General features: G+C 31.9%; 1 protein-coding gene across 3 annotated transcripts; it reads left to right on the top strand.

The window, feature by feature from the left end:
• The first annotated feature begins 1,590 nt into the window (after nt 1-1,590).
• LOC149425084 (dual specificity protein phosphatase 3) lies at nt 1,591-11,848 on the top strand. Of its 3 annotated transcripts, XM_089649031.1 has the most exons (5): nt 1,591-1,728; nt 4,348-4,428; nt 6,512-6,693; nt 8,574-8,800; nt 9,512-11,848. In XM_089649031.1, exons 1-5 carry the CDS (start codon nt 1,711-1,713, stop codon nt 9,706-9,708), a joined length of 705 nt encoding a protein of 234 aa, XP_089505157.1. In that variant the 5' UTR covers nt 1,591-1,710; the 3' UTR covers nt 9,709-11,848. The 3 variants fall into 3 exon arrangements, with proteins under 3 accessions (XP_089505157.1, XP_089505163.1, XP_089505162.1); XM_089649037.1 differs by lacking the exon at nt 4,348-4,428; XM_089649036.1 differs by lacking the exon at nt 4,348-4,428 and having other exon boundaries at nt 1,599-1,740.
• The last annotated feature ends 2,259 nt before the right edge of the window (nt 11,849-14,107 follow it).

Raw genomic sequence — 14,107 nt, 5'->3', positions numbered from 1 at the left:
GTTTTCTCTAATACATTTTAATGGATTTTATGTGAAATTATACTCATTATTTGACGTAAATAAATTATATTATTAGAATTTTTTTTTAATTAGATTTCCCACATACGACCTTACTGCTTTTTTGCTCATACATTAAAAAATAGTTAAAGCGGATATTAATTCTGTCTTTGATGGTTTTGAAAGGTAATAAAATACTTAGATACTCAAATATGATTGTGAGAAATTTTACAATAAGATCTAAATATATTATTTATTTCTTGGCTAATTTGTATAGCGCCGCTTTTGTGAGACATCACCTCAGGGGCGCTTTAAAATTGATGCAGGTATTACAAAAAGAAAGTGAAGTTAAGTTAAGTAAAATGAAGTACAGGAACAGATGACATAAAGATAGAAGATGGATGGAAGATGCAAGAATCCCAGGTGGTGAAGAAACTGGGCCAGCTTCTGTAACGAGAGAGTCCACCGCGTCCACCAACAGTGCCAGCACGAGGTTCGTCATCCGTCTGCTGCTAATAAAGCGCTGTCACAATATCCTCACATAGATAACAGACCTTGGCAGCACCGCTGTGACGTTCTAATGGATATTATTCATCTCCATATAATCCTGTTCCTGGTGATTGTAGAAGCGGTGCATTGTGCCTCCAATATAAAACGACGGTCGGGATAATAAAATTACCCTCGGCGTAGCGAAATTCTTGCTCGGGCGTAGCTTTATTCACTTTTATCACACTGCACTCAAATCACATTACTATAAAGTCCTAATAAGTGGTTGTTAGGTTAATTGATTTTAAAAATAATTTCAATGGGATGTTGCCACATTTCCCTTGAAAATATTAAAAAAACACACAGCAGTTGGAGGATGCTTCTGGCTGCAGCGAAGGCTACAACCTTATATTATAATATGAATTTATAAAAAAATTGTAATTTATTACTAAAATGTATCTAACTAACTAACCATCACGCCGTTTCCCCACAGAAGTACGCAGAGAGGACAGACCGCCAAACAACTCGGTCGTGGCACACACTCCTTGTCTCATTCACATTTATACATCGTCTCATATATACTCTTATATTATTCTGACCCAACTCAAGTATCTGATTCAATTGATCGTGCTATGTCTTCCTCGGGTGTCCCCAACTTCTGCTACCATTCACATTTGTGTCATCAAATCATGTATCAATATATTCACTAATTCAAAACACATACCTACGAAATTATTTTTTTCCTCTTTCACATAACTGGGCTTCTTTAAGACCCTCCTTAAAGGATTTATTTCCCACAGCCCCTACCTTAACCCGCCTCTCAAGGCTGCCCAACCGGGATGCTCCTAGTTGGGCCTTGTGAGGCGGGAAATTTCACTGGAGTTGGACGTATTATTAATATCATAGGATTTTGATAGAACGAAAGGATAAATAAATAAGAGAACTTAAATATATATATATATATAATAGAATACTTTTTTAAAATTCGTGTCTATTCGGAAATGTGTACTATTCTTTGAGAAAACGCTCGAGTGTGATTGCTCTCTTATGTTTTATATTTAGCTTTTGACGTTTCAAGGATAAATTGTTGAAAATTGTCTGTGGTATATCAAATTGCAAACCTTGATCGGTTTAGTACCGTAAAAATAGATCATTTGCAGTTATTTAGGTCGGAAAATCATTTATTGTTCAGTGTATTTTCCAGTTCAACGAAATTAACGCATTAAAATGAGTTGGCGAGAGTCGGTAAATATAAAAGTATTGTATAATTTCAATATTAAGTTTGGCGTTTTAACCTAACAAGCTTTATTTGCGCATTTAACCGTTTCGAGGCTCTTTTATAACGAGCTATTCAGTCAGCAACTGTCCCAATCAATTATTAATTATATATTCTCAATGGCAGTATCGTAATTTAGTCAATATTGAGCAAAAATACCATTCTCAGAGCTTTGCAGTGAACCAGGCCTAGCATACATTTTTATATTTATTCCTACTTAGAAACAAATATTAGGGCTGCATAGTGGCCATGGCAATTCAATTATTCAGTGGCTACGACTGAATTAATATCGTAATTATTTTCCAATTTTATCTCTATTAAAGTAAGTCTGGGATAATTTTTAACAACAATCTTGATCAGTGTATTATTATTTTGTCATGACAGCCTCAAATAAGTCAAGTTCTTGTTATAGTACCTACCTTCTTTTCTTCATCAATAATTGATGGCAAATTTACCAGATTCAGCAGGAATGTCACAAATGAATTCCTCAATTGAATTGGTGAATGAACCTTGAAAAAAAAAATTATTTATGTACTAATTCGTTGATGGCACATAAATCCAAATTGATAGTCTTGCCCTAACATGAAATCTGGGTATCATATCAATAAGCTGGAGGCAAATCATGTTACCATATTTTTGACACCAGAAGGGTTTGCGAAATGCTTTAAATAAACTGCAACATCAGCCATTCTCATTGATATAACCAAACCCTGCGCAGAAAAGTAAAGTTCACTAAAGAAAGATAAAGGTTTGTAGTGAAGTCCATTGTGGGACTTTTTTTGCTTAGGGTCTGAATGTTCGTTTTTAAACCAACCGTCTGGCATAGCAATGCTAAAAATGAGTAAGGTGGGTGAATTTGGAAACAAACTACTTATGTTTACCCGAGTTAGGATTTGTAGTTAAGTTTTTTACGCTGCCAGCAATTTGCGCGCCTCTGTAAAAAGGACTAGTAATTTGTAAGCAGATATTACTTAGCAAGTTGCCTGCGTACTGTCAGATTAGTTTATTGACAAATCACAGAAAGGGAGATGATAACTCCGCCAACTTGGTTTGTTCCCCTTTGCCTGTTTGGCTGGTCAATATCAATATCAACTTGAATGTCTATGGATGATGGGAATCAGCCTGATGAAAATGAATATGTGCAAAGTACTTTTATTGGTAAAGTTTTCTTGCTCCGCTTACTTCTTAATAGGCTAAAATTATTTAAAAAACACTCAATTTAATTTAGAAATAACTACTTACCTCGGGGGGAATGGGAAAAGATGCGTTAGAGTGCCATTTTTTCTTAATTGAAATTTAAAATTTCACGTGTTTTGACAGTTCGACAGTCATATTTTTTTCTTGCAAGTATGATGTGACTTTACCGAACAGTTCTGCTTCAATTAAGATTAATCTATTTTATGCGTGTTTTTCGATCTCCCCAATGTAAATAGGTGTTTCTTGTAGTAATTAAGTTGAAACGAAGCGTTACTTAATAATTTGGGCGTTTTTAGCAGTAAGCGGAGTAAGGAAACTTTGACACTCTTTCTGTTATTGAAGAAGAAACTGAACTTTGAAAATTAACCTGTTTTTCAACCTTTAACTCCTAATAACTATCGTTACTAGGCAAGCTTTACACTCATGAGTTAAATTTACAGTTTTTGAGCACGTTTACATACTCATCCAACGTATGGTAATTAATGCAAACGTAGGTTGTTCAGAAATTTAAATTATGTAAGTGCTTACAGCGACTGATAACTGATATGGGTTTACACTCGGTATGATGGCTTCGTGTCGACAATGAGTAGCTGCTGTCATCATTTACAAATTTTGACAAAGAAGACAAAAGGGCCCCAAGAAAGTGTTGGATTTGAAGTTGGTTTCTTCTCTCCGGGAAAAAAATTCTCCAGTCGCTTTCGTTTCGTTAACGGCGGAATTAAAAATGGAGTACCATTAGCAGTTCTTTAATTTTATTCGAATGACAACCAGATGACAGCAATCGATTAATGTCATCTTAGAAAGGATTGGACCGCTAATCAAAAAGGATACAAATTTTTTACCACCTGAAAAATAAATGATATATCTGATGAAAATAGTGCAAAAACCTTAATTATTTTCAGTGGCATGAATAGTTTGTTAATTCTGTCGGTTATTAATGTGATTTAACAATAAATCCATACAATATAGAATTTCTGCTTTGGGAAACTCCAAAGACTGAGTAAATAACATGAGAAGCTACTAAACATTCACTCTGATTTGTTCTTCCATGAATTCCATGAAGAGAAAAAACCTATTTGTTTTGATACGAAAGACATGGTTAGATTTAATCATTATTTTATATGAATGAATTGGTAAAGCATTGCAGTTGAACGTATTGATGAGCTAATTGTATCTCTTAATAACATATTATATTCGTGAGCCAATTGTATCTCTTAATAACATATAATATTCATGAGCTAATTGTATCTCTTAATAACATATTATATTGATGAGCTAATTGTATCTCTTAATAACATATTATATTCGTGAGCCAATTGTATCTCTTAATAACATATAATATTCATGAGCTAATTGTATCTCTTAATAACATATTATATTTAAACACTCAGCAGCAATCATCATTCCCACGGGTTCACACTTATTCAGCAGCAAGTGAACATAGACTCGGATCATACATAAGGACTCTCATGGTACATCAAATTCGTTTCAGTTTGTTATGATTTTTTTCTGGAATAAATATCACTTTTGTCTAGAGATTGCGTAATGCAACCCCACAATCCTTATTTTTCTTTGAATACAATCATATTCCTAAAAGAAATTACTCATTACTCTCATTGGTCCTGTTGTAAATTTATGTTCACTAACTAAATTTTTGTTAATCACATTGAAATTTATTCCGAAAAACTATAATAAAAAAACTTCCAGTAGAAATTTAGACTTGCATTAAATTGGATTATTTTTTAGCATACTTAATCTGTTATGCCAAAAAATATCCTCCTAAATCACTAAATATAAAATATGCGTTGTCGAATAGAACTAACAAATAGCAATTAGCATTTAGCATGGTATATTGACATTATTGTTAGAAAATGATTTAATTTGTTTAGATCTAATTCTTGCATACAGATATGGTGATGACCTAATGATATTATCAATAGATATTTAGCGGCATTTTATCAAATATTTTTGTGTAGCATGTTTGCTAACTGGAGAGATTCTAATAATGGCACCAACATAATAATTACACCAAACATTATTTTTCTGACAACTTATGAATATAACGTTTGCACAAAACACAGAGAAAGTTCCCTCTTACAATAGAACCTTAGTGAAATTAGCAACTGATGGGTTAACAAAATAGCCACAGACTTTAGTTTGAAATGAGTTATAATAATGTCATTAAAAATAAAATTTTCTCTTTTTTTATAATTTTTTTCTTTTTATGCCAAAAGCATTTATTTTTACAAGTAAATAAACATCTACTACTAATGCTTTATAATATACCATAGATTTACATTTAGAAGGCAGCACTATTATGATTATTGTGGAAGATAAAATTAAAAATAGTATTTGATTTAAAAATAGTACCTGTAGAGTTCTGCAAAGTAAACACAAATTCAAGCAATATAATATTCTTTGAAAGGTGTTACAAAAAACATCTGCTCTTGCTCTCGTAACACCTTCGTAACACCTTCGTAACACCTTCGTAACACCTTCGTAACACCTTCGTAACATATACTATATTATAAGCCCAAGGTTACCAGTGCCGCTGTCATTTGTCTATAAAACAGGTAGCTTTGTTTTTCTATGTTAATTGAAACATGATATCACCCTTTGTCTGTTTAGTTAACTTAGCCAACTCGTTATTGCCTGCACTATTATTATGTCTCACCACAAAAGCCTTTGGACAAGGATTTGGGTAACAGTTAACACTTTTTACTTGATTTTTAACTCCTTGAATATGATTAAAGCATGGTTTGATGATTATTTAGAAATTTTGAAAATTGTTAAATTAATTTTGTGCATATTTTAGTGATATCTGTATATAAATTGACTATAAATAGTAAACTATTCTTATCGTAGAAACTTTAAGATACAAAATGCTTCCTTAGTCTAGATTGAATAGAGTGTGGGTCTGATCAAAGTGTTTAGAATTCGTTTATAAATAATTATTTCTTCAAGTGATGTAGATCTGAACTAAATTGAAAATTTTTTCAATGCTAATAATAATCGTACTGTTTACTAAAATTCATTAGCATTACTTTATCCATTTAAAGTAACAGTTTTGAACTTCGGAGTGCAATAGTTAGCGTCCAATTTAGGGTAATTTTAGTGTCAACATATCAGGCTATAAATTGTGACAAAAGTTTTAAAAATATTCTTTAGGTGCTATCTTCGGTCGCAGAAATAAGTTGTTTCGATTTGGACCGTTTTATTTTGAATTAAACTTGAATATAAACCAAGTGCACACTCTACGAGCTATATTTTGTATTAAACTTGAATATAAACCAAGTGAGCTATAGCTCTATGAGCTATATTTTGTATTAAACTTGAATATAAACCAAGTGAGTTATAGCTCTATGAGCTATATTTTGGCTGTTCATGAAGTTAATCTGCTTTATAGTAAGTGAACTCTATACAACTGAGAATGTTAGATTATTATTATTTTTTCTGAAATAATTATCAAATTTCAGTTTTGTCATGAAATCAGTTGACTGTTTAATTACATGGCATTAGTGTATGGGGTTTACATGAATCTGTTTGTATGTTTAGGGCAGTGGGAGCGACAGCACGGCCCGCCACTTGCAGCATGTGATGAACTCCACTCGCTCCCCGTCATACCCCATGACAGGGTATGGCGCCCCCTACGCCACCTCTTCGCTGGCCCCCAGCGATAAGCTCTTCAAGGATATTGACTGTGATGAAGTGTACCCGCGTCTTTACATTGGAAATGCGTAAGTAAAACTTGTTTATCATAACAGGCCTTTAACTCCTCAGGCTTCAGGCATATTCTCTCAGAAGGTCAGAGTATTTCCGCTTTGCAATAAAATCCTGAATGTATCCGAAAACTTAAAACTGTTTTTGAATGGAGATAAAATACAATTTCAAATAATTGTAATATTACAAATAAACATTTTTTTTTTGAAATATTATAATTTTAAATGCAAACTACAATGGTTCACCTTACGTTTTTTGTAACTAAAATTATTGATAACGAAAAAATATATAAAAACACACTTATTGTATTAGTCAAATGTATTATAAACGTTAATTTCACCTCACTTTTTTGTTGTTTCATATAAAAATAATGAATTAAAATATCAAAAATTTTAATTTTTTTTTTTTGCTTTTTTTTTGAATTTTTTTTTCAAATCGCTGTCGGAACCTCTGCTTTCATAAAGGTGCACCTTTTAATTCTTTTCTTCTGACCGCTGTCAAAATTATTTAAGTATGTGAAACTGAACAGCCTACAAATCGGTACCTCAGTTCCAAAGTGTAACAATTCAAAAACCATAGTTCTGAGATAATTAAGTAACAAGATTTTGGGCAGGTTTAATCTTCTACTGTACAACTATTTTTTTAAGATATTTATGAAATTCTAGGATTTCTTAAAAACATTACTTTTTTTTTCTAATGTCAATAAGTTTTCAGAGGTTTTCACAGGATTTTCTTAGTTGTTACAATTTGAATCTAAAGTAATTGTGATGTTTCTGATTTAGTGTATGATGGTATAAGAATCATTGCTTAAGTATGGAATTGGTAAATATTTTTAAAACATATAATCATTTCACTGTCATTTAAAAATAACTACAGATTACTATTTGTTTCATTTTGGAACAGGTATATATCGGTATTCTAAGCATTTCTTCATACTTCACTCAAAATGTACGCTATAAAACTGAGGTATTAAATTAATAATTGGGGCCTCTTTACTTTCTATATACATACAGACTATTGCAAAATTGAAAACTACAGCTTAACATAAGGAACATAAATAATTTTATCCTTTGTCATGATAATAATTCCGTGTTTATCACAATCATTCATAAAATGAAATTTGTTTTGGTTTGCTTTATAATAATTATTTTAACTCGGAAACTGTTTGCTAAAAAAACCTATTGTCTTTTATCTACAAGTGCTCGTAAATTTAAATTAAATGCGTCATGCTAGGGAAAGACAAGTGTAATAATGATACTGAATTTCTAATATTATTTATTAAAGATGAATTTCCCTATTTTATTAATCCTTCATAAAGTTTACACACAAATATAAATTATTTCCATTGTTTTCTGTTGTCATAATAACTTTGTGCAATGTCATATACATGGTGTTTCTTCACACATTTGAAAATGTCTGTTAATAAAAGATAACTTCGACAAACATTTTCTGACTCACTTAGCGGGGTTTATAAAAGTACACAAGTTAAACATATTCAATCGCATTGGCTCTGGAAATTGTATTTTGCTTTGTCATCATGTTACAGTACATTTAACCCAGTAAAAGTGACTGAGACTAATTTAATGGCAGAGTTTGGTTTACAACTAAATACGTTGGCAGGGCCTATTTCTGATTTTCACAGCACCAGAAGTCTTATTAGCCATTAACCCGATATATCTATCCGATATACCGTTATAAGTAGACTGGCTTTATTATCCAGCCTCATCCCATGTAAAACACTCTTTTGAACATATTGACCGATTGAAAAATTAAATTATATATAAAAATGACATTGCGACTGTAAAAATTTCACGATGCTAAAGCTTTCCACTCGAATGTTGTTTGTCTTAAAAATAAACAACAGATTTTTTAGATAATTTATTTAAATTACTTTCAGGGAGGCTGCCAAGTGCAAAAATTACCTGAAGCTCATGGGAATAACGCATGTTCTCAACACGGCCGAAGGAAAGTACTTTGGCTTAGTGGACACGGACCACCTTTACTACCGAGACTGCCCCCGCATCAAATACATGGGCTTCCCCATGGTGGACCACCCCTCTACCAAAATATCCACATATTTCTACATTGCTGCTAACTTTATCAATGATGCTATTGCCAGCGGTGGTATGTTTAAATCCTATATTTATATCGATTTATTATTTGATTGCAACACTTCTGTTGGTATCTGATTTTTAAATAGAAAGTTGGCACACTCTCCGCTTGAGCTAGACTGGTATTTGTGTTAGAATTTTAGCCTTGCGACATGCCACATGGGCTGTCTGAAACCAATCAAACCATTTGTTTACATACCATTCTATGTGATTTAGGCCTCGCTAAAATGTATTCCACTCGAAGGGTTCACAATCATGAGCTCACTAGGAATGAAACGAGAAGAATAATGTTGAATGCATTGTTCTACTCTAGTTCTCACACCTAATATGTGTTTAATACACAATAAGTTGGTTATTCCCTCATTAGAAAAATTTGAATATGTACTCTTAGGTCCTTCTTTCTTCCTATCACATAATTCGTGATTCATCTCACGCTTCTGCTCGTAAGTGTAAATGTAACATAAGATGAGACAAGCGCTAATGTTTTGTTTTAAAGTAAGAGTTTAAAGGCCAAGTGACCGCTGTTGGAATTGTGGTTGAAAATGAATGGTCAGTTTTTGCCTTACGAATACCGCACAAGAATCTCAACTGTTCCCAATCGTCTGAAACCAGTGGGACTATGGTCTAATGGTGGTTTCTCCAGAGCGATTCTGAGAGTATCTTCCACTTTGAATGACCTGTAAATGCATATTTGCGGTGTTTAATTCGGTTTGGCTCTCCTTAGGTAAAGTGCTGGTGCACTGCGTGATGGGGGTGTCCCGCAGCGCCACGTGTGCCATCGCATACCTGATGATCAAGCGCAACATGTCAGCGGCTGAGGCCATGAAGCTGGTACGCAGGAGCCGCAGCATCCGCCCCAACGACGGCTTCCTGCGTCAGCTCTGCGAACTGGACAATGAGCTGCGCCGCGAGAGGCGCTAACAATTACTGAAAATCCAACTCCTTGCATACAATGCAAACGACCGGCAACCGCTCTTTAATAAATCCGCATTAAGACTAACGGCTCTGGGGGGGCTACAACGTTCCTATTCTTGGAATTCAATTGATTTTAACTACTGATGTTCTGTGATTTTTCGCTATTCATTGTATTTTTATTTTGTACTTAACCACTTGTCAGACTACTGAAAGAAACACTTCAACTCAAAATATATAAAAAAAATTAAATGCATGTCTTAAATTTTTAGTGAACAAACGGTTTGAGACATTGCAGGCGCTCCGCTTTACGCTAATATGGCGCTCTATAAATTTACATAAATTTCTTCTGGGTGTTATTATTTTGAGAGCTTTAAAGCTTTGAAAGCAGTTGTTACAGTATCCTGTTCTCAGTTTCTGTACATAATATGTTATGTACATCATTATTTGTGTCTCAGTCTAGTCTATTTTCCAACAGACAAAAAACTGTGGCATTTATTTATATTTTTACTTATGCACGGTTTTTAGACCGAGGCACTCTAGGCTCTAGGCTTCTATATGACTTTGTAAGTACATATATAATTAGGTTTGATTTGCCTTGTGGTGATATGCACTCTACTGCAGTGGTCCGGAATATAGAGGGTACGCCTGGACACCCAGTTGCCAGATCTAATCATGCTTCTCATGGAAATAATTCAATTCATCTAGAAGTAACTTTTATACAAACACGGATACAGGAAAAACTAGCGAGTAGCAGTGACTAGTCAGTGTCGGTCATCTGTTGAACTTTATAGTCGGCACTGTCTTGGGAGCTTAAAGACTTCAAATAATTTAATATGTACTTCTTTACATTCTTTTGAATGAAACAATGCAATTACTGCATTCAAACTAACTAACTTAACACTTTCTTCGAATTTACCATCTATTAGGCGTATTGTAAAAATGCTTTAATGTGACTCTCAATAAGATTTGGCGGCCCCTTGCAAATCGAAGATTTTATTTACGAAAGAGCTGTTGTATCTTTATTTTTTTAGAATGACTTATTTTTCTTACATATTTATATTTACAAATAAAAATTTTCATATACAAAAATATATCATCAATTCGAATCCATCTCTGCATAAGTCATATTTGGCCACTTTAACATAAATAAACATTCTCATATACACATTGTAAAAATTTATTCTTTATTTCTTCCAATGTGGTCAAATGATATTTTTGAATAACTTGCTAATGATGGTTATGAGTTATGACTAGTGCCACGATATTATGTTTTTAAACCCAGACACATTTTTGTGTTACTATTTTTATTGTTTCATGTTTGCATTTAAACATGCTTCCACCAAACCTGACAAATAATTTTTATTATAATACAATATACATTTTCATCTTCCAATCTTTGTTATTTTCTTCCTTTATAAATAAACAAACAAAAAAATATGTACAACCATATGTACTGTAAAATACTCATTCAGGAGTTTCAAAAAGGTTGTGTTAGATTGATCCAAATTTAATAGGATTAATAATTTCATAAACAAAATAAAAATTAATTACTTTAACGAAAACAATATGTTATCTGTATTCCAATTTATTTAAAACAATATTATTAATCACATTTATCTTTAATTGAAAAGTTTATTTTATATGCCCTAAATGGGTAAATAATACTAATAAGTACCTATAGTTAAAATATTTACATCCTGTTTTCAGTTTTTAATTAACAAAGTATTATGTAACAATTTTTGTTTTATATTCATTATCTTTTTTCAATGGAAAGAGAGAAATAAATGTGCAGTTAAATGCAGATGATATTATGTAACTAGGATATAGCAACAAGCATTATGCCAAAAAGATGGACAGTAAAGTCAAAATATTAGTTTTACTATATCAAACTATTTATTATAAAATTTAAGAAAAAAGTTATATTTATAGATTTTAAAGAATAAAATGTTATTATTTATACATATAAAAAATTTATTATTTTTTTTATTTTTTGTTAGTGGGCTTAGTCAAAACTAAAGAGTATTCTTGACTGTAGAAAATGTACATGCATATGTACAAAGATGCAAAGTAAAATATATATTTTCTACAAATTTACCTGCAAATATTCGAATATTGTTGTAGCAATATTATTTAGCAAAATATTCTTTCTTTAATATTATTTAGCAAAATATTCTTTCTTTGCAAAACTATTGTTTTACGTCTTTTAAATTTTTAAGTATTCAAAAGTAATTTATTTGATTCAACTATTGTTATTTACTACTTAACATAGTACATATTTTCTTTCAAATATTAATATTTGGGAAGTAATGTCGAAATTAAATATAGTATTTTTGTTCAGAAGAAAAGAAGGGGTAAGATTTAAACTTGTGATATCAAGATTTTGTAAAGAAATATTTGCTTCTGTGTAGGCAACATAAGTACAAATACTTTGACATGGGTAGTTGAGGAATTTGTGGAAGAAATGCTGTGAATGTGACCATATGTTTTGCACCTTGGCACCTGGCACCTGGCACCTTGCACCTGGCACCTTGAGAGCTTTAATTATTATGTATTACTATTGTTAATAACCATAACCAATACTTATTTACAAAATCACCCCTGTTCAATGGGGATTATATTATTCTACATAAATATTTATTTTCATTATGTTATATCATAATTATATTTATAAATGTAATTATAATTATAGATCTAAAGATATAATGCAAATCTGAAAACCAACCATAAAACTTGTATTATTTTTATAAAAAATAGTGGAAAAATTGACAATATAACTGCTGGAGCGACAGCTATCCAAATTTGGATAGCACTGCTAATTCCCTTGGGAGATTACTACCCAGATTTGGGTAGCCGTAGGTTGATGATATTTATTAATTAAAATGTATTTATTTCAAACTCCCTGCAAACATCTAATATGTTTAGTCGCTAGCTTGATTAAGCTTCTATTGAATACCAAAAGATGTCACTAATGTTCCACTCATGTAATATTTCAGATAATATTTTGTACTTAGACGCTACTTCAAATCGTGTTCTAAAAGTTGTATTTTTTTGCAATGTATTGACTATAGATATTTCCAGTAGACCATGATAACTTCATATTATTTATATAATTTAATTTTTACATTTTAATGAAAACCTCAGCACAGGAAATCCCAATAAAGATATCATTATCTCTGCTTGTAACAAAAAAAGGCAGTTAATAAAACATTTATTTTATTATAGACAACATATACAAATAGTAATAGTCTATACTGCCCCAAATAAGTACAAGGTAGGGCAATATCTGGTAACTAACATACAGTACAAGATAGGGCAATATCTGGTAACTAACATACAGTACAAGATAGGGCAATATCTGGTAACTAACATACAGTACAAGATAGGGCAATATCTGGTAACTAACATTCAGTACAAGGTAGGGAAATATCTGGTAACTAACATACAGTACAAGATAGGGCAATATCTGGTAACTAACGTACAGTACAACGTAGGGCAATAACTGGTAACTAACATACAGTACAAGATAGGGCAATATCTGGTAACTAACATACAGTACAAGATAGGGCAATATCTGGCAACTAACATACAGTACAAGATAGGGCAATATCTGGTAACTAACATACAGTACAAGTACAGACAGTATTGACTGTCCTAAAACGGGAATTCCTCCTAGTTGGGCAGTCAAAGTATTTTTTTATCTACATGTGTCATTGTATCATCACCTGTACTAAATAAATAAAAAAAAAATAAAAAAAAGTTAGGGCAATATCTGGTAACTAACATACAGAATTCACTTGTTTGTTAATTTAACGATTTAAGTTAAATAGATTATAAAACCTAAAATTATGGAATAAACTATGAAATACAAGTGGATTTATTGGCTTTACCAAAGTAAGCACTTTATGTTTCGTATTAATATTGGGAGGTATGATTTTTGGAATGAGCGTGGTCGAATCTCAAACCGAACGCCAGGAAATGTCTGTCACTCGAGGCTTTTTTTTTATTAATACTTTATTGGTTGAGTGGTTATTATCTACCCACATTTTTTTCTCAATGATATACTCTTTTTGCTACCTTATTGATTTGTATTCTGTGTCATGTTAATCACTACAAATGTTACTCTATGTGTGTCGAAGATAATGTTAATTGAAAAAGAGGCTTTAAAATGAAATATGTATCAAAATAACTTTGCATCAAAAGTAGGTCACAAAAGATAGTTGTTCATGCACACATTCCATTTGAAGTGGCGTTGCAATGCTCTGAATATAAAATATTGTTTATTTATGCTGTTTATTGATTTCAGTAAAATGTTTACATATTATGAATTTGTTAAATATCTGAGCATGTTTCACAATATGAATTGCATTCATAGAGTGATTGTTTCTGCAAGTAATGAGCATCAGTG

This window comes from Hesperophylax consimilis, chromosome 3 (genome assembly GCF_061612785.1).
Source record: "Hesperophylax consimilis isolate HC1 chromosome 3, BYU_Hcon_1.0, whole genome shotgun sequence".
In the NCBI taxonomy this organism is placed as follows: Eukaryota; Metazoa; Arthropoda; class Insecta; order Trichoptera; family Limnephilidae; genus Hesperophylax; species Hesperophylax consimilis.
Note: the sequence above shows the minus strand (reverse complement) of the source record. Positions and strands in the feature narration are given on the sequence as shown.

What these genes read in the sequence shown, in the direction of transcription:
- LOC149425084 (XM_089649031.1), top strand. An exon ending in CATACATAAGGACTCTCATG is followed by an intron (nt 4,429 to 6,511) that starts GTACATCAAATT and finishes TTGTATGTTTAG; the next exon opens with GGCAGTGGGAGCGACAGCAC. An exon ending in CGTCTTTACATTGGAAATGC is followed by an intron (nt 6,694 to 8,573) that starts GTAAGTAAAACT and finishes AATTACTTTCAG; the next exon opens with GGAGGCTGCCAAGTGCAAAA.